This window comes from Rattus rattus, chromosome 1, assembly GCF_011064425.1.
Source record: "Rattus rattus isolate New Zealand chromosome 1, Rrattus_CSIRO_v1, whole genome shotgun sequence".
Taxonomy (NCBI): domain Eukaryota; kingdom Metazoa; phylum Chordata; class Mammalia; order Rodentia; family Muridae; genus Rattus; species Rattus rattus.
Window position 1 is genome coordinate 219,331,077 of NC_046154.1, and position 21,497 is coordinate 219,352,573.

General features: G+C 38.5%; 1 protein-coding gene across 6 annotated transcripts in view; it reads left to right on the forward strand.

Moving 5' to 3' along the window:
• The window catches only part of LOC116911200 (protein SMG5-like), a 117,825-nt gene that overhangs the window by 92,347 nt on the left and 3,981 nt on the right, over window positions 1-21,497 (forward strand). Inside the window, exon 1 of one of the 6 annotated variants that reach the window (XM_032915077.1) lies at window positions 17,887-17,922. The exons of the other annotated variants lie outside the window; for them this stretch is intronic. Coding sequence (XP_032770968.1) covers window positions 17,919-17,922 — 4 coding nt within the window. The 5' untranslated portion in view covers window positions 17,887-17,918. Of the gene's footprint in view, window positions 1-17,886; window positions 17,923-21,497 lie in introns of those variants that run through there. 6 annotated transcript variants of the gene reach the window in all.

The window sequence follows — 21,497 nt, forward strand, 5'->3', positions numbered from 1 at the left end:
TGAGCAACCTCTGAACATGGAAAACCAGAATGCATGGCTTCTGAAAACAGAAAATAAAACAGCATTGGCCTTTGAACTTAATTTTATTATAGTAGTGTGCATTCGGGGGTGGGGGTGGGGCTATGCCATAACATCTAATTGCAGGTTAGAGGACAGCTTTCAGGAGTCAGTTCTACCTTCTATTCTGTGGGTCCCAAGGATCCTGAATTGGATCCTAAATTGGTTGTGGGCCTCAGTGGTGAGTGCTTTTACCTTCTGAGTCTCTCAGGAGCCCATATGTGGTGTTTTTAGAGGCTGCATTAAGACAGTTGTTCCTGTCTTCTCTAATTTCAGGTCAATGTGTATAAGCTGTATCAGTAGCCAAGGGGTCTTGTTAACAATGGGTTGTTGGCACACCCTCATGATACCTGATTCAGTAGTTTTGAGTTGAGGCTAAGAATTCACATTTTGATATGTTTGAGGTTGTCTATGCTGGCCCTAATGCTGCTTCGAGTTTCACTGTTGTGCAAATTTATCTAACTCTGGTCCACAGAGTTTTGGTAGACATTTTGTTCATTTTCTAATTTTTTTAATTAAAAAATTATTGTTTTCTTAGTTACAGGCATTGGGCCAAGCATGAGGGATAAGAATATTCAATATCTACTAGAGTAGATAATGCATATACATTTCATAGTGTAGTCCACGGTAAGTCCCACAGCAAATACATTACATGGTGTATGTAGTCCATGGTAAGTCTTATACTAGAAGTACAGGTGGAGGGAGAGTGTGTGTAGAGAGGACACGTCAGAGGAAATTTCCAACACACAGCTTTTAAACACAGGGTGATGTTTTACCTGAGTTTTCTTTCTTCTGTTTTGGATTTTGAGACAGGGTCTTATGCAATCCAGGCTTGATTTGCAATCCTCCTGCCTCTGGCTCTCAAAGGCTGGGATTCCAGGCATGTGGAACCAAAACCATATTACATTAGGGTGATCAAAAAGTAAAGATTCCTTCTAGGGATGAGTGTATTCAAAGACAGAAAAGGATGAGTAGGTAGATGTATGCATCTGATTCAAGCCATTCCAAGCACCCAAGTTAGAGAGTGACAAGATTAGAGAAGGCGATGTAGGGATAAGGCTGGATTTGGCTTGGATTTGCCCCAGTGATCAGCGTCTTACATCACATCAGCAGTGAGTGATTTACTGATAGGAACAATGATAGCTATTCCAAAGGCAACTTGGGTTGGAATTATTGGACTTGTTCCAATCAGCAGTTAATAACCCATGCAATTAAAATGACTTTCCTTAAAAGGATAGCAAAAGCAAAGAGGATGTACTATATGATTCTATGTTTTTGAGATATACTGAGTACGCATATCTGTAGAGACAGAAAATAGCTTAGCAATTACTAGGTGCTGAGGGAAGGGACCCTGGGTAAGTTGTTAATGGGAAGGAGGTCTCTTTGGAGATTAAAGTGTTTTGGAACTAAAAATGACATTTGTGGACTTATTGGAATTACTAAATGCTACCCAAACATACTTTGCATAAAGGAAATTTATTTTTAAGTGATTTTTGTTTCAAGTCACAAAATATGACATGACGATTCTAAATTTAATAGAATACTTAAAAAAATACAGATTAGGGCTCTTTTAATTTTCATGCATGTCTAGACAGAAATATCAGGGTACTTGATTTAGTAATCAAAGCAAGTCATCATTAACCCAACTGAAACAATAAAAGGAATTGTTTTAGGGATTGTTCATAAGTTAATTCATTAATGGACATGTTAAAGTCTAGACATGTAGATAATTTCAATGAAGACGGCCTTTTTTTCTTTTCTTCCTGATGGCGCTTACTGACTGATAGGCCTGTATTGTTATCTTCAGGATTAATGCCTTCAATTGGTACCATGTCAAATGTACTGGCTTTCATCTAACTCCTAGCTAGGGAAAAAAATCTGTCTAACACTGTAAATGAAGAAGGGATTAATGTCAGGTTATCTCAATATGTCCACTGCTTTCAGGAGGAAGGCATTTGGTTTTTTTTTATTATTTTATTTTATTATACTTTTAAATCTGTGCATGTTATATTATGCATATCTGCATGTAGGGAGTCCATGTCTTTAAATATGTGTATTGAGGCCACAGTTGATGTTGTGACATTACATGTCTTTCTCTATGACTCCCTGCCTTTTTGAGACAGATCACCTCAGTGAACCTGGACTGTACTATTTGAACTAGACTAACCGAATGGCATTAAATTTGTATTTATAACACTCAAGCAGAAAATGAATGCCTTGGCACTTATTCTTTACTTGAGTGTTATAAATACAGATTTACAGCAAAGTCTAAAATTATGGGAAAACATACCAAAATGTATATGGCATAAACACTGTTATTATTTTGTGTAGTTCCTTCTTTGCAGTTCTTTTAAATAGAATTTTTCAAAACTCGATTTTGGTCCTCTCAGGCAGAGAATTGAATTTATGATGCTTGTTTTCACAGGAGAGCACATCAAAGTTCTCTGCTAGGCCTTTATTTTTGCATCTTCTTCTGCTAAACTTCACTTCCCTACCTCCACTTATTACTATCTTTTAAAATATGTTCACCAAGGTATAGGCAAACAAGCTGCTTTGGGAAGATGTAGTGTTATTCACTCAGCACTGGTTTTCTGTTGTAGAAATGGTATTACACAGATCTCATTCACTTCACACTTTATTTCTGCACTCTTTTCTAACTAAAACAAATTTAAAGCTATATTTATCGTGTGTGTGTGTGTGTGTGTGTGTGAGTGTGTGTGTGTGTGTGTGTGTGTGTAATCATTTGTGTATGCTTGGGCCAGGAAGTACCACTATTAGAAGGTATGGCCTTGTTGGAGTAGGTGTGTCTCTGTGGTCGTGGGCTTTAAGATACTCACCCTAGGTTGGGGATTTGGCTCAGTGGTAGAGCGCCCTGGGTTGGGTTCCCAGCTCCAAAAAAAAAAAAAAAAAATGCTAAGATACTCACCCTAGGTGCCCAGAAGTCACCTTAGCAGCCTTCAGATGAAGATGTAGAACTCTCAACAATGCCTGCACCATGCCTGCCTGGATGCTGTCATGCTCCCACCTTGAAAATAATGGATTGAACCTCTGAACGTGCAAGCCAGGCTCAATTAAATGTTTTCCTTTATAAGATTTGCCTTGGTCACGGTGTCTGTTCACATCAGTAAGACCCTAACTAAGATGGTGTGTATATCTGTATGTATATAGACATACATTTGTCATAGCTTATATGTTGAGGTTAGAGGACAAGTTGTATAAGTTGGTTTTCTCCTTCTGTCATGTGGGGCCCTGGGATCAAACTGAGGCAATGAGGCTTGTTGGCAAATGCGTTTATCTACCATGACATCTCATTGCATTGAAGCACCTCCTTTATAGTACCGTCTTCTCATGGGATCAAAAACCTGTCTGGGTTTTTATTTCAATGACTACATTTTATGTCCAGTATCCCCAGATGTGATTTGATGTGACTGTTTTAGCTTCTTGTTCCTAATATGCTCCCTTGTTTCTTTGAGGACTTAAATATGTTGTTTAATTTTCTTTTTTCTCTATTAATTTGTTTATTCGCTTTATAGCCTGATCACAGGCCCCCTACTTCCTTACCTCCCGGTCCCACCCTTATGCCCTTTTCTTCTATTGGTGCCCACCCATGGTGCTGCATCAAGTTACTGCAGGACATCCTCTCCCACTGACGTCAGACAAGGCAGCTCAATTACAGGAAAGAGATTCAGAGGCACACAACAGAGTCAGAGATAGGCCCTGCTCCAATCGATAGGGGAGCCACATGAAGAACAAACTGCAGATCTGCTGCTGCTACTGTGTAGGGGCCTAGGTCCAGTCAATGTATACTCCTTGGTTGGTGGTTCAGTTCCTGTGAATTCCCAGATTAATTGACTCGGTAGGTCTTGAGGTGTCCTTGACAATTCTAGCTCCGTCATTTCTTCCCCCTATTCTTCACAGGACTCCTGGAGCTCTGCCTATTGCTTGGCTGTGGATCCCTGCATCTGTATCCATTAGCTGCTGGAGAAACCTCTCAGAGGACAGTTATGCTAGGTTACTGCCATGAAGCACAGCAAAATATCATTAATAGTGTCATTAATAGAGTTGGCTCTCACACAGGAAGAGTCTCAAGCTGGATTGGCCATTCCCTCAGTCTCTGCTCCATCTCTATCCCTGCACATCTTGTAGGCAGGACAAATTTTGGGTTGAAGGTTTTGTGGGTAGGTTGATGTCCCCTCCTTTCACTGGATTGTTTTCCATTCTTATTTAATCCAGCTCATTTATTCAGTTTCCCTCCCTACATTATATGCTCGCAACTCCCCTTTTATAAGTCTTATGTTTCTCCTGTTAAATTTGGAATTAAAGGAAGCATTACCTTGGTGTGGCAGTGAAACTGTCATCATGTGGGCCAGAACACTGCCTTTTTCCATTCTCTTGTTCTCTGCTTCTCATGCCATGACTTCTCAGTGACATATGCTTTATTTCTTGTAGGTTACTGCCAACCCCCTTTTCAAAACTTCTTTCTTTGTACTATATCACCCAGATTTGTTTTGCATTAGAATTATCAGCTCCACTTGATAAAGTGCAGAAGGTTGAACAACAATCCCACATCCATCTGAGTTTTTGATACATTAATTTTGAAAGGAGAAAAACATATTTATAACCTCCTGCAAGCGGCTGCTGCTCCTGCTCCTGCCACTGTTGCTGTTGATTAATTGATTGATTGATGATGATGATGATGATGGTGGTGGTGGTGGTGGTGGTGGTGGTCGTGGTGATGGTGATGGTGGAGAGCTGCTGATTTTCATAATGTGATGAAAGATGGAAAAGTAATCACTAGGAACCCCACTTCCACTTACCTGCATCTGTTGTTTTTAGTGCTCCATATTGATTGCAGGGTTTGCCCTTGCTCAGATGGTACCCTGAAGTCAAAGGCTACCTCCACGACCTTGATGAGGCCATATGCTTTCCAAAGTTCAGAAGTGTGGATTGTAGTTTAGAACCAGGTGAGCTATAATAAAAAGAAAGTTCTCGCAGATCATATATTCTTCTACTATTACCTGGCTTCATCATAATCTACTGTTTCCTCTGAGCTTTGACATTTTCACTCTATGAAATCAGCGATTCTTTGGCTTGTGTGGATGATATCAGGTGCAGGGGCACTTGGGAGCATTTCCCAGGAGTCTGGCAGCCTGCCGTGCACCCTAAAAGAGTTTTCAGTTTCAGTTTTTGTTATCAATGCTCACTTCAGTTTTTCAGCTTGTTATACTTGCTGCACAGCTGTCAGCACACCTTACAGTTGGAAATTTTGATTCATGCCAGGCATGACAGTTGCAGAATATAACAGTATTTCTGACATAAACTATAACGAACTCAATTCTTCCCTCCTCTTGGACATTTGAAGTTCTTGCCATTGCTCCAAGATTATTAATAGCATTAAACATATTGTATTTATTAAACTGCCATGAATGTATTATTAGCTTTTCTCAATACCCCTCTTTTTAAAAAAATTCCTCCTGCACTTGAAAGAGTTAAAGTGGCTTCCTGAAGTGCTTTAAATTCTGGGAGAACCAGGCTTCTTGTGTCTGATTCATTTTGTGTGGGAGGTGTGCTGTTCTAACCTTGTCACTGACAGGAAAGTTCAGACTCGTCTAATGCTGCACAGAAGAAGTCTGTCCTTGTAGCTTTCTGTGACTGAAGCATAGCCCTCAGACAATATTATATTTGGTCCTCCATCAACATGCTCATGTTTGATGGTGCCATTCCTGTCTGGATTGAACTGGAAATTTCCTGGATTCATCCAGGCTGTCTTAAATGACAGATTTTATTCAGATGGCACATGTGCTCTGGATCCATCCTGTCCAGGATTGACTGTGATTGTTCTATCATTCAGTGCAACAGACACGATGCAAGCAAAGGAAAACATTTGTCTTATTATTTGACCACAATGAATGTACAGATGAGGCAATTGTAGTTTTGGATACACTGATAGCATTTGGCGAGGAGCATCTGAGAATAGGTTAGTGAGTCATCATGGGAGGAAGGAAAGGTTTGATTGTTAAAGGAAGATGCTGGCTGTTGAAGGATGCCAGCTTTCCTGGTAGGTCAGGCATCTACCACACTGGAGAGAATGAAAGAATCATGTTACAGTTTACATTTCTGTTCTGTGTGTCTTTGTATATGATATGGTTTCAGCTTTTTCTTTTTCTCTGTGCTTCAAGTCCAGCTGTGCTTTCCAACTGCTTACTCTGGTAAGGACACATTTTGAAACAAATAAAAGTTATAGTTAAGAGCACTGCCTCACAGGGTCTTACAATTATGTAAGAGTTGGTTCATATAAACTGGAGCCTAGCATGGCTGTCCTCTAAGGCTCTATCAGCAGCTGATTGAGACAGATGCAGACACTCACAGCCAACCATTGGACTGAGGTAGGGGACCACTATGGAACAGTTAGGGGAATGATTGAAGGAGCTGAAGGGGATGGCAACCCCATAGGAAGACCACCAGTGTCCGCTAACCTGGACCCCTCAAAGCTCCCAGAGACTAAGCCATCAGCTAGAGAACGTACATGGGCTGGTCCAGGGCCCCAGCACATATGTAGCAGAGGATTGCCTTGTCTGGTCTTAGTGGGAGAGAATATACCTAATTGTGTAGAGACTTCTTGATGCCCCAGGGAAGGGGGAAACAGGGGTTGGTGAAGTGGGTGAGTGGGTGGCGGTTGGGGGAATACCCTCTCCGAGGCAAAAGGAGGGGGAAGGGGTGAAGAACTCTTGGAGGGGGTACTGGGAAGGGGACAACACTTAAAATGGAAGTAAATAAAACAATTAAAATAATATCTATGAATTAAAAGCAGTTAAATGACAGAAAGGATATTGGCATTCATTTAAGTCAGTCTCCCACCCAGAACCACCACTCATCTATGATGTGCACATGAGAAAAATTTCTGTTTGAACTTCCATAGCTGGGAGGTCTTTATTTCATCAGAGAGCTCATTTTTTTTGTAGACTTATAATAAAATATTTTACTGTGTCTGTAATTCCTGCATGCAGGAGGCAGAAGAGTCGTTTACTCAAGACTGCCTATACACAGGTTCTGTCTTTAAAAACAAAATCTATTTTTATCTTTTCTTGATTTCATACCTAATTTTTCCGGCTTCTTTTGGGAATCGAAGTATATATTCTATTGTGTAAGGCGTATCTGTGATATCATTAGAGACATCTATTTGGAAAGTCTTAATCTTGAGGTCTTTTGCTGAAATATCGTGCCATCATTTATGAGAGTTACATTTAAATTGGTCATTTTATTAGGTTTTGTCACAGGTTATTTTTTATAGGAATATAGCTTGTCAAATTAGATAGAAACTTATCATTCACATAAGAGTGAATACATGATTGAATCATGAATGTTATGAATGAAATTAAGAGAAAAATAAATTAGAAAAAATATTTTTAATATATTATACATAGAGTAGAAGGCAGCATTTAGCCTGATGTTTGTTATGCCTCCTTCATATACAGCTGATTGACTGCACCACCTGGGTGTCATCTGTAATTCTAAAGATTATTTGAGATTTTATCCTACTTTAATTTTTTATTCTTTCATGTTCTACTTCTAGACAAAAATGTTTTAATAATTTTGATCATTTTAGTAGACAATTTAACTTTTTATATTTTTGGTTGTGAGCCTAGCCTTTAACGGCTGAGCCATCTCTCCAGCCCGACAATTTAACTTTTTAATTGAAAACAATTGCTCAGTATCTCTCCTATTTATTATTCAAGGTATCTAGTGTCAGTGTAGCAATCCTCTGAATAACAAGAATAAGAATCCAGATGGCTATAGAGATGGCTCAGTGAGTAAAAATGACTGCTGAACATACAGGAATGATCTGAGTTCAAATCCCCACTACTCAAGTCAAGCTGTACCTCTAGATTTAGTGCCTGCAACCTTAGTTCTACTCCTAGGGGGAATGGAGACAGAGCCAGCGGAATCTCTGGAAGCGTGTGGGCATATGCAGTAGGTAAAGAGCAGAGAGACCCTGTCTGAAACAAGATGGGAGTCAAAGAACCAAGACCTGAATTTGTCCAAGATCTTCATACATTTCCTACACTTACATTTCCCAGTCATGGATGCATAAGTGCATATATACTCACATGCATGCATGGACACACACACACACACACACACACACACACCATATAGTTGATATTTGGTCTTTTTCTATAAACTTTAGATTTTAGGGGATCAAATTTACATTCAAAATGTACAAATACATATACTTTACATTCATGTTTCTCACAGTACACAATATACTTTCCTATATTTCTGATTTGTCAAGTCTGTATCCATAAGGAATACATTTTTCAGTTTTACCCATTTGGGTCTTAGCTTCATAGTATTGTGATTTCTAATGTTCTATGGATGATGGTATTGGCCCAGCATTATCTCTGGGTGATATATCCTTATGGGTAGGTGTAATGTTGCCCACTCATTTGTGTTTATAATGTAATGTGTGGATAGTATTATAATTTGGTCAATTCACTGTTGATACACATTTGCATTATTTCTAGTCTTGGACTTTTTGTTTGTTTTGCTTTCATCTAATACAGACAATGTTGCTAGGGAATTTTTTTCTCTTGTCAAACGGTGTGCAGATGCAAGAGGCTTCTGTATGAGTTCAAAGCTGAAGGTGCTGCTTAGTAAGGTATGCGAGTCTTCAGTAGTGAGTCAAGCCCAAACATCTGGAAAGTGATTGTATCATAACACACAAATGCTCTCCTCACTCTCCATCAAAGCACAGAGTTGGCTTTGTTTGTGGTTTCATGTTTTATAGCTGGATATGTCCTGTATTTCATGGTGTCTTTAATTTGAAAATCTGATTATGAAAGATGGAACTTCTCCAATTATTTGCTGACAACTGTTCCTTTTGAGGCAGGGTCTTAAATAACTCAGGCTTCCCTCAGGCTCACTATGAGGTAGAAGCTGACCTGGAACACCTGGTTCTTTTGCTTCTACATATACTGACTACTGTTATTACAGACATGCATCACCACCTCAGGCTTCAGACTTAGGTTTTTGTCAGATTTATTTATTTTTATTTTAGGTGTATGGGAGTTTTGCATGCATGTATGTCACTGTGCACATGTATGCATATTTGCAGGGGTCATGGAGGCCAGTGGAGTACATCACATCCCCTGGAACTGGATTTCCAAGATGGTTTAATGCTGAGAATTGAACCCAGGTCTATTTTAAGAGCAGCCAGTGCTCTTAATCACTGAGAAATCTCGCTAGTCTGCCCCCCAATTAATATTCTTGAAGCTGGGGTTTATTGTTAAAATATTACAGATATCTTTAAATAACAGAATTCTTGCTTGAAAGTTTTATAAAATGTGTTCTTGATTTTAGTGTAATAAACTACATCAACTTTTGCATCGTCAGCATATTTTGAGTATTTGATACTATTTAAAATTCTTCTTCACTGTGAAGGCATAAAATATATTGTTTTTCAATAATTTTCTAAAGGCTTTGCCTTCAGTTATAAATGGTTTTAAATGTCAGATGTATTAAATATGGAAAATTTAAATATTAAATATTAAAACAAAATATTCACTTAAAATAGTTTATTTATTCACTTTATATCCTGATTAAAACCCCCATCCTCTCCTCCTGGTTTTCTCTCACACAGCCCCTCATCTTCTCTCTCTCTCCTTGTCCTCTAAAAAGTGGAGTATACCCTCGTATGACATTCACTTTTTAAAACATAAGACACTTGGCTTGTGGAAGAAACTTTGCTGTATAGTATTTTAAAAAATTCAGAAATGACAATGTATTATAAATTATAAGGTTTCCAGATGTTTTAAAAATGTATCTTTTAAATTTTATTTATTTTCATTGTGTATATGTGTATGATGTGTTTAGTGTGTGTGTGTGTGTGTGTGTGTGTGTGTGTGTGTGTGTGTGTGTGTGTGTGTGTGTGTGCATGTGCCACCATGCTAATGTGCATATCAGAGGACAACTCCGTGGTATCAATTCCTTCCTTCTATCTTCAGTGCATTCTGTGGATCAAGGTTGGACTTTCAAGCTTGTGTATCAAGCATGTGCTGAGTGGTCTCTCTGTCCCGGTTTCAGGTTGTTTTCTGTGTTATCTTAAATGCTCACAAACAAATAAAATACTTTCATATTTTATAGCACCAAGTATTTTCCACAGTGCTAGAGAATGGTATTTTGATATCATTGGAGTAGCTTCCCTGACGTTTCCAGAACATTTAAATTTCACTAACTCAGACACACACTTCATGCAGCCATAGTGAAATTCAGAACACCTGACAATGGTTGATTTTAATCTTTCTATTAAGGTGCCGATAACTCCTCCTCCCTTAGGACAGAGAGTGGAGCTACTTTTGAATTTAATGGAAGTATCCTTGGGAGAGCTGGGTATGGTTTCATCACATGTTTAAGGAAATTCTGTCTAAACAGCATGACAAGATCTTTTCTCCTCAACTTTATCCACATAGTTTTAAAGTTTAATCTCTTATAGTCTGTGATCCATTCTGATTCTTTTTGTGTAGGTTCTAAGAAATGTGGTCCACCTGTGCTTATGAAACTGGCTATCCAGTTATTCCAGAACCATTTGTTGAAAAGATGATTCTTTCTTCATAGATTTATCTGACATTCTTCATGAATTGAATGAATTTAAATATAAGCTTTTTTCTTTTTTATTAATTACTAGAGCTTTGTTGCAAGTTTGAAAATAGTAATTGTTAAGCCCACTAATTTCTTAGTTTCTCTCCTCCTCTTACTTGTCTTGAGAGGTGGGGGAGCAGATACTAGAGATGAAACATAGGATTTTACCATGCCAGAAAAGTGCTCTATCAGTGAGCTAAGTCTCTAACCTTATATAGATACCTCTTTTATATTGTTAGTGGTATATGCTTTAGAATTCTCAATGGAATATTAGCAAGGATTTTAATAGAGATTTAATGAACCTATATACTTTGTACAGAATCTTTATAATTTGGAGATTATTGCCTTCGTATAATATTAAACTTTATAATTAGTAATTATGAGTTTCTTCCCATTTATTTAATTATTTAATTCATTTCAACATTTTATATTTTATACTTTTTAAAGCATATTTTATTGGATATTTTATGCAATTACATTTCTAATGTTATCACCTTTCCCTCTCGCTGATCCCCCATTCCTCCTCCCCCTGCTTCTATGAAGATGTGCCCACTCCTACCTCAAAGCCCTGGCATTCCACTATGGTGTGGAAATGAACCTTCACAGGACCAAAGCTTCTCCTCCTATTAAAGCCAGACAATGCCATTCTCTGCAACAGATGCAGGTGGAGTCATGGGTCCCTCCATGTGTACTTATTGGTTGATAGATTCGTTCCTGGGAACTCTAGGTGGGGGGAGGGGAGTCTGGTTAGTTGAGATTGTTGTTCTTCCTATTGGGTTGCAAACTCCTTCAGATCCTTCAGGCCTTTCTCTAACTCCTCCATTGTGGTCCCCAAGCTCAGTCTGATGGCTAGCTGCAAGCATCCCTATCTATATCAGTAAGGCTTTGGTAGAACCCCTCAGGAGACATTCATATCAGGTTCCTGACAGCAAGCAATTCTTGGCATCAGCAATAGTGACTAGGTTTGGTGGCAGCTTATTGGATAGATCCCTAGATGGGAATGACATTTCTTCAGTCCCTGCTCTATTCTTTGTCCCTGTATTTCTTCCCAGGAGTATTTTGTTCTCCCTTCTAAGAAGGACTGAAGCATCCACATTTTCCTCTTCCTTCTTCTTGAGCTTCTTATGGTCTGTGAATTGTTTCTTGGATATTCTGAGATTTGAGGCTAATATTCACTTATCAGTGAGTGCATATCATGTGTGTTCTTTTGTGACTGGGTTACCTCACTCAAGATGATATTTTCTAGTTCCATCCATTTGCTTAAGAATTTCATGTAGTCATTATCTTTAATAGCAGAATAGTATTCCATTGTGTAAATGTATCACATTTTCTTATCCACGCTTCGATTGAAGGACATCTGGGTTCATTTCAGCTTCTGGCTATTGCAAATAAGGCTGCTTTGAACATAGTGGAGTATATGTCCTTGTTATATGTTAGAGCATTTATTTTTTGGACTCAGGAGTGGTATGACTGGGTCCTCAGTTATATTCAATTTTCCTAGGAACCTCCAGACTGATTTCCAGAGTGGTTGTACCAGTTTGCATTCTCACCAACAATGGAGAAGTGTTCCTCTTTCTCCACATCCTTGCCAGCACCTGCTGTCACCTGAGTTTACAATCTTAGTCATTCTGACTAGTGTGAGGTAGAATCTCAGGGTTGTTTTGATTTGCATTTCCGTGATGACTAAGGATGTTGAACATTTCTTTAGGTTCTTTTTGTTCATTCAATAATCCTCAGCTGAGAATGTTTTGTTTAGCTCTGTATCCCATTTTAATAGGGTTATTTGGCTCTCTGGAGTGTAACTTCTTGAGTTCTTTGTATATTTTGGATATTAGCCAAAATTGGGATATTAGTATCAGATGTACAATTGGTAAAGATCTTTTCCCAATTTGTTGGTTGCTGTTTTGTCCTAATGACAGTGTCTTTTGCCTTGAGAGAAACGTTTTTAAAAAATATAGTCCAACAGACCTTCATAGAAGACCTCATACCAATATTATCCAAACTATTCCACAAAATTGAAACAGATGGAGCGCTACCGAATTCCTTCCATGAAGCCACAATTACTCTTATACCTAAACCACACAAAGACCCAACAAAGAAAGAGAACTTCAGACCAATTTCCCTTATGAATATCGATGCAAAAATACTCAATAAAATTCTGGCAAACCGAATCCAAGAGCACATCAAAACAATCATCCATCACGATCAAGTAGGCTTCATCCCAGGCATGCAGGGATGGTTTAATATATGGAAAACCATCAATGTAATCCACTATATAAACAAACTGAAAGATAAAAACCACATGATCATTTCATTAGATACTGAGAAAGCATTTGATAAAATTCAACACCCCTTCATGGTAAAAGTCCTGAAAAGAATAGGAATTCAAGGCCCATACCTAAACATAGTAAAAGCCATATACAGCAAACCAGTAGCTAATATTAAATTAAATGGAGAGAAACTTGAAGCAATCCCACTAAAATCAGGGACTAGACAAGGCTGCCCACTCTCTCCCTACCTATTCCATATAGTTCTCAAAGTTCTAGCCAGAGCAATTAGACAACAAAAGGAGATCAAAGGGATACAGATTGGAAAGGAAGAAGTCAAAATACCACTATTTGCAGATAATATGATAGTATATTTAAGTGATCCCAAAACTACTTAGAGAACTACTAAACTTGATAAACACCTTCAGCAAAGTGTCTGGGTATAAAATTAACTCAAATGATTAAGTAGCCTTCCTCTACACAAAAGAGGAACAAGCCAAGAAAGAAATTAGGAAGATGACACCCTTCATAATAGTTCAAAATAATATAAAATACCTCGATGTGATTTTAACCAAGCAAGTGAAAGATCTGTATGATAAGAACTTCAACCCTCTGAAGAAAGAAATTGAAGAAGATCTCCCATGCTCATGGATTGCCAGATTAATACAGTAAAAATGGCCATTTTGCCAAAAGTGATCTACAGATTCAATGCAATCCCCATCAAAATACCAAATCAATTATTCAGAGAGTTAGACAGAACAATTTGCAAATTCATCTGGAAGAACAAAAAACCTAGGATAGCTAAAACTCTCCTCAACAATAAAAGGACTTCCGGGGGAATCACTATCCCTGAACTCAAGCAGTATTACAGAGCAATAATGATAAAAACTGCATGGTATTGGTACATGGATAGGCAGATAGACCAGTGGAATAGAATTGAAGACCCAGAAATGAACTCACACACATATGCTCACTTGATTTTTGACAAAGGAGCCAAAACCATCCAATGGAAAACAGATAGCATTTTCAGCAAATTGTGATGGTTCAACTGGAGGTCAGTATGTAGAAGAATGCATATTGATTCATGCTTATCATCCTGTACAAAGCTTAAGTCCAAGTGGATCAAGGACCTCCACATCAAACCAGATACACCCAAACTAATAGAAGAAAAAGTGGGGAAGAATCTCAAACACATGGGTACTGGAGAAAATTTCCTGAACAAAACACCAATGGCTTATGCTCTAAGATCAAGAATTGATAAATGGGATCTCATAAAACTACAAAGTTTCTGTGAGGCAAAGGACACTGTTGTTAGGACAAAACAGCAACCAATAGATTGGGAAAAGATCTTTACCAATCCTACAACTGATAGAGGGCTCATATCCAAAATATACAAAGAACTCAAGAAGTTAGACTACAGGTAGACAAATAACTCTATTAAAAAATGGGGTTCAGAGCTAAACAAAGAATTCAGAGCTGAGGAATGCCGAATGGCTGTGAAACACCTAAAGAAATGTTCAACATCTTTAGTCATAAGGGAAATGCAAATCAAAACAACCCTGAGATTCCACCTCACACCAGTCAGAATGGCTAAAATAAAAAACTCCAGTGACAGCAGATGCTGGCGAGGATGTGGAGAAAGAGGAACACTCCTCCATTGTTGGTGGGATTGCAGACTGGTACAACCATTCTGGAAATGGTTCTGGAAACCATTCTGGAGGTTCCTCAGAAAATTGGACATTGCATTACCTGAGGACCCAGCTGTACCTCTCTTGGACATATACCCAAAAGATGATCCAACATACAACAAAAACACATGCTTCACTATGTTCATAGCAGCCTTATTTATAATAACCAGAAGCTGGAAAGAACCCAGATGCCCTTCAAAAGAGGAATGGATACAGAAAATGTGATACATCTACACAATGGAATATTACTCAGCTATCAAAAACAATGAGTTTATGAAATTCATAGGCAAATGCATGGAACTGGAAAATATAATCCTGATTGAGGTAACCCAATCACAGAAAAACACAAATTGTATGCACTCACTGATAAGCGAATATTGGCCCAATTGCTCGAATTACTCTTGTTGCATAGAACATGTGAAACTCAAGAAGGATGACCAAAATGCAAATGCTTCACTCCTTTAAAAGGGGAACAAGAATACCCTTGGGAGGGAATAGGGAGGCAAAGTTTAGAACAGAGGCTGAAGGAATGCCCATTCAGAGCGTGTCCCACATGTGGCCCATACATATACAGCCACCAAACTAGATAAGATGGATGAAGCAAAGAAGTGCAGGCTGACAGGAACTGGATGTAGATCTCTCCTGAGAGACACAGCCAGAATATGGCAAATACATAGGCAAATGCCAGCAGCAAACCACTGAACTGAGAATAGGACCCCCGTTGAAGGAATCAGAGAAAGGACTGAAAGAGCTTGAAGGGGCTTGAGGCCCCATATGAACAACAATGCCAACCAACCAGAGCTTCCAGGGACTAAGCCACTAACCAAAGACTATACATGGACTGACCCTGGGCTCCAACTTCATAGGTAGCAATGAATGGCCTAGTAAGAGCACCAGTGGAAGGGGAAGCCCTTGGTACTGTCAAGACTGAACCCCCAGTGAATGTGATTGTTGGGGGGAGGGCGGCAATGGGGGGAGGATGGGGAGGGGAACACCCATATAGAAGGGGAGATGGAGGAGTTATGGGGATGTTTGCTTGGAAACTGGGAAAGGTAATAACAATTGAAATGTAAATAAGATATAACCAATTTAATAAAGATGGAGAAAAGGAAAAAAATATAGTCCATTGATGCTAAAAGATATTAAGGAATATTGATTGTTTCCTGTTATTTTTGTTGTTAGAGATGGAATTATGTTTGTGTGGCTCTTTTGGTTTGTTGCAAGAAGATTACTTTCTTGCTTCATCTAGCATGTAGTTTCCCTCCTTGCGTTGGAGTTTTCCATCCATTATTTTTTCTAGGTCTTAACTTGTGGAAAGATTTTGTGTAAATTTGAGTTTGTCATGGAATATCTTGTTTTCTCCATCTATGTTAATTGAGACCTTTGCTGGGTATAGAAGCTTGGGCTGGCATTTATATTCTCTTAGGTTACGTATAACATCTGTCCAGAATCTTCTGGCATTCATAGTCTCTGTTGAGAAGTCTGGTGTAATTCTGATAGGTCTGCCTTTATATGTTACTGGATTTTTTCCCTTACTGCTTTTAATATTCTTTGTTTTGTGCATTTTGTGTTTCGACTATTATGTGACAGAAGGAATTTCTTTTCTCCTCCAATCTATTTGGAGTTCTCTAGGCTTCTTGTATGCTTCTGAGCATTTTTTTCTTTAGGTTAGGGAAGTTTTCTTCTATAATTTTGGTAAGATATTTACTGGTCCTCTTAAGTTTGGAATCTTTGTTCTCTTCTATACCCTATTATCCACAGGTTTGGTCATTGTGTCCTGGATTTCCTGGATGTTTTGGGTTAGGAGCTTTTTGCTCCTTCCATTTCCTTTGACTATTGTGTCAATGTTTTCTATGGCATCTTCTGCCCCTGATATTCTCTCTTCAATCTCTTGTATTCTGTTGGTGATGCTTTCATCTATGACTCCTGATCTCTTTCCTAGGTTTTCTATTTTCAGGATTGTCTCTATTTCTGATTTCTTTATTGTTTCCATTTCCATTTTTAGATCCTGGATTGTTTTGTTCAATTCTTTTACCTGTTTGCTTGTGTTTTTCTGTAACTCCTTAATGGATTTTTGTGTTTCTTCTCTTTAAGGGCTTCTACTTGTTTAACTGTGTTCTCCTATATTTCTTTAATGGAGTATGGGCCTTGAATTCCTGATCTCTCCAATACTTTTAATATGAATGGATATTTTGTCAAATGCTTTTTCTGCATTTAAGGAGATGATCATGTGTCTTTTTTCTTTGAGTTTGTCTATATAGTAGATTATGTTAATGGATTTTCATATATTGAACCAACCCTGCATCCCTGGAATGAAACCTACTTGATTGTGGTGAATGATGGTTTTGAAGTGTTCTTAGATTCAGTTTGCGAGAGTTTTTTTTTTTTTTTTGAGTATTTTTCCATCAACATTCATAAGTGAAATTGCTCTGAAGTTTTCTATTTTTGTTGCATCCTTGTGGGCTTTAGGTATCAGAGTAATTGTGGCTTCATAGAATGAATTAGGTACTGTTTCTCTGTTTCTATTTTATGGAATAGTTTGAGGAATATTGACATTAGGTCTTCTTTGAGAGTCTGATAGAATTCTGTAATAAAGTCACTGGCCCTGTGCTTTTGTTTGGTTGCAAAGTTTTTAATGACTTTTTCTATTTCCTTATGGGTTATGAGCCTGTTTAGATAGTTTACTTGCTCTTGATTAACTTTGGCTTGTGGTCTCTGCCTAGAAAACCATCCATTTCATCTAGATTTCCCAGTTTTATTGAGTTTGGGCTTTTGTAATAGGATCTGATGATTTTTTTTAAAGTTTCCTCCATTTCTGTTGTTGTGTCTTACTTTTCATTTCTGATTTTGTGAATTTGGATACTGCCTCCAGGCCCTTTAATCAGTTTGTCTAGGGGTTTATTTATCTTGTTTATTCTCTCAAAGAAGCAGCTTTTGATTTTGTTGATTCTTTGTATAGTTCTTTTTCTATTTGTTTGATTTCAGCCTTGAGTTTGACTATTATCTGCCTTTTACTCCTCTTGGGTTAGTTTGCTTCTTTTTTTCTAGAACTCTCATGTGTGCTGTTAAGTTGCTAGTGTAAGATCTCCCCAATTTCTTTACCAGGGCACTCAGTGCTTGGATTTTCCTCTTAGCACTGTTTTCATTGTGTCCCATATGTTTGGGTATGCTGTGTTCTCATTTTCATTGAATTACAGGAAGTCTTTAATTTTTTTCTTTATTCCTTCCCTGACCAAGCTATCATTGAGTAGAGGATTCTTCAGTTTTCATGGGTATGTGTGGTTTTTTTTTTCTATCATTATTAAAGACCAGCCTTAGGCCATAGTGATCTGATAGGATGTATGGGATTATTTCAATCTTCCTGTATCATTTGAGGCTTGTTTTGTGACTGCTGATATGCTCAGATTTGGGGAAGGCACCATGAGGTGCTGAGACGAAGGTCTATTCTTTTGTTTTAGGGTGAATTATTTTGTAGATATCTGTTAAATCCATTTGGTTCATAACCTCTATTAGTTTCACCATGTCTCTGTTTAGGTTCCTTTTCAATGTCTTGTCTATTAGTGAGAGTGGGATTTTGAAGTCTTCCACTATTATTGTGTGGGGGTCAATGTATGTTTTGAGCTTTAGTAAAGTTTCTTTTATGAAAGTGAGTGTCCTTGCATTTTACACAGAAACTTTCTCTTGGTGGGTTTTTCTTTTGATGTATATGAAGTGTTCTTTCTCATCTTACATTATAACTTTGGTTGAAAGTCTATTTTATTAGACATTAGGATGGCAACTCTCACTTGTTACTTGGGACCAATTGCTTGGAATCCTTTTTTCTAGCCTTTTACTCTGAGGTAGTGCTTATCTTTGTGATTGAGGTGTGTTTTTTGTATGCTTCACAATGCTGGATCCTGTTTCTGTATCCAGTCTGTTAGCTTATGTCTTTTCATAGGTGAATTGAGTCCATTATTATTGAGAAATATTAAAGACAGTTAGTTACTGTTAGGTTTACTTTTGTAAGTGGCTTTATGGGCATGCGGTTCTCTCCTTTTGGCTTTGTTGTGAGATGATTAATATCTTGTCTTTTCTTTGGTGTAGGTACCCTCCTTAATGTTGAAGTGTTCCTTCCAAAATCCTCTGTAGGACTGGATTGGTAGATAGATACCGTATGAATTTGGTTTTGCCTTGTAAAATTTTGGTTTCTCCATCTATATTGACTGAGAGTGTTGGTGGCTATAGTAGCCTGAGCTGCATTTGTGTTCTCTTAGAGACTGCATAACCTTTACCAGTCTCTTCTGACTTTCAGTGGCTCTGTTGAAGTCTGGTGTATTTCTGATAGGTCTGCCATTGTATGTTACTTGGCCTTTTTCCCTTGCAGCTTTTAATATTCTTTTTTTTTCTGTGCATTTAGTGTTTTGATCATTATGTGATGAGCAGATTTTCTTTTCTGGTCCAATTTTTTTGGTGTACTATAGACTTCTTATACATTTATAGTCATCTCTTTTTTTAGGTTGGGGAAGTTTTCCTCTGTGATTTTATTGATGACGTTTTCAGGTCTTTTGAACTGGGAATCTTCATTCTCTTCTATTCCAAGTATTCTTAGATTTGTTTTTTTCATTGTGTCCTGAGTTTTCTGTATGCTTTGGGTTAGAAGTTTTTTATGTTTTGATTTTTCTTTGACAGTTGTGACAATCTCTCCTCCATGGTATCTTGTACACCTATGATTTTCTCTTCCATCTCTCGTATTCTGTTGGTGATGCTTTATATCTGTAATTCCCAACCTCTTTTCTAGGTTTTCTATTTGCAGGGTTGTCTTCCTTTGTGTGTTTTTTTTTATTGTTTTTACTTCCACATTTATGTCTTGGACTACTGTTTTCAATTCCTTCACTTGTTTGATTATGTTTTACTGTATTTCTTTAAGGAATTTATTTTACTTGCTCTTTAAGGCCTTCAACCTGTTTTCCTGTGTTTTCCTATACTTCTTTCAGTGAGATATTTATATTCTCCTTAAAGGACTCTGTTCAGTTCAGGAGATAGTATTTTATGTCAGCTTCCTGATTTTTCCGGTGTGTTGGTGTATCCAGGGCTTTCTGTGGTGGGAGAACTGGGTTCTGATGATACCCATGTATATTGGTGTTTGTTGCTTATGGTCCTGTGCTTGCCTCTTGCCATATGGATATCCCTGGTGTTTGCTGGTCTGGGTTTTGTCCCTGGGTTGCATCAGGTCTCCTGGTAGACTTGTGTTCCTATCTGTAACAGACCTCCTGTATGACCTTCCAACTGTGGGGTCTTCAGAGGGGCAGAGACATTGCTGATCTGTTGCCCTGTTTGCAGCACATCTTCTGGGAGGCCATCCAACTGTTAGGTCTTTAGTGGAGCAGTCAAGCTGTTGTCCTGTTGAAGGTTGGGGGTGAGTGGTTGGAGAGGCAGGTACAGACTGTAGTTTCTTTTTCCCAGTGTGCAGCAGAACTCCAGGGAGGCTTTCAGTCTGTTGGGCCAGTTGTCCTCCTTGCTATTGAGCTCTTGGGAGGTCTTCAGACTGTGGTGTCAATTTCCCAGTTGCCTTGTATGCAGAAGAACTCCTGGGATGCCTTTAAGCTGTGATATCTTCAGGGGAGCAGACAAGCTAGTAATCAGTTGCCCAGTTGCCCTGTGTGCATCTGACCTCCTTAGATCCCTTCAGGGTGTGGTGTCTTCAGTGAAGCTGACTAGCTGGCAGTCTGCCCTGGCAGAAGTCACCAGCTGAAAGGGGAGTGGAATTCAGAGGTTTTCAGGGAGTGATAAGTCCAGGAGTCCACCGGGCTCTCAGTGGCAGCTGTAGCACTTTGGGAGGGTCTTTACCAATTGCTCTGTGTACTGTGGATAACCTGGTATGCCTCAAGCTGTGGTATCTTCTGGGAAACAGACTAGATGGTGGTGCGCTCTAGCAGAATGTGCTGTCTGGAAGGTCTCATTTCAACTTTATTAAAGCTGAAAAATAAGATTAAAGATGATGAGTTTCCTACCTTATCTGGACAAGTTGAAGTAAAATTTCCCTAAATTAAATGAGGCACCATTATGTTTAGAAAATTTTCTTTTGTTGTTGTGAGTTGGTATTTTATCTATGGCTTCTTTACTTTTCCAACTGAGAAAGTTATTTAGGTAAAGTCTTGAAGATTTCTTAGAACTGTTTTTCTTATAGATTGATATGATAATTTGTTTTAGACAAATTGTCAGGACATGGAAGGAGGAAGATAGAGAAATTGGGAAGGGAGAGAGAGAGTGTGGGGGGGAGGGAGAAAGGGAGAGAGGGAGAGAGAGAGTATAGAGGGGAGGGAGAGATACTAATGTATTGTAGGTTGTAAATTTGTCATCTCTAGATGTTTATACAGTAGGTTTGTCCCCCTGCCGTAATCAACTCAGAATGGGTAAAAGCAGATGAGCCCTTATTTCTCCACCCAGTGAAAGCCTTTGTGCCATTCTGGGTGTTTGCCAGGCTGTGGTGCTGCTTGTTGCATTTCCAGCCTTTTTATTGCTTTTCTTATCCTGTCCACATCTGCCTCGTATCTTTTTCTATTTCAGTCATAGATGCAATGACCTTCCATGTGCTGTCCTGGCTTTGTCCTTCTGTATGGATAGTATAGTGCATGCATTCAATCAGTCTGGCTTACTTGACACTCAAGGTTATTTAGTTACTCAGTTAAAATGTTGTCTAGTTAGCTTTTTTATATTTCTTTTCTTTTCTTTTTGTAATTTTAGGTATTGGATGTAGTTCCTTGCACACAGTAGGTAAGAGCTGAGTTATATACTTAGTTCCTTCTTGTTACTTTGAGTCAAGACCTTGCTAAGCTAGGCAAGCTAGCCTTGAGATTGTTATCCCTGC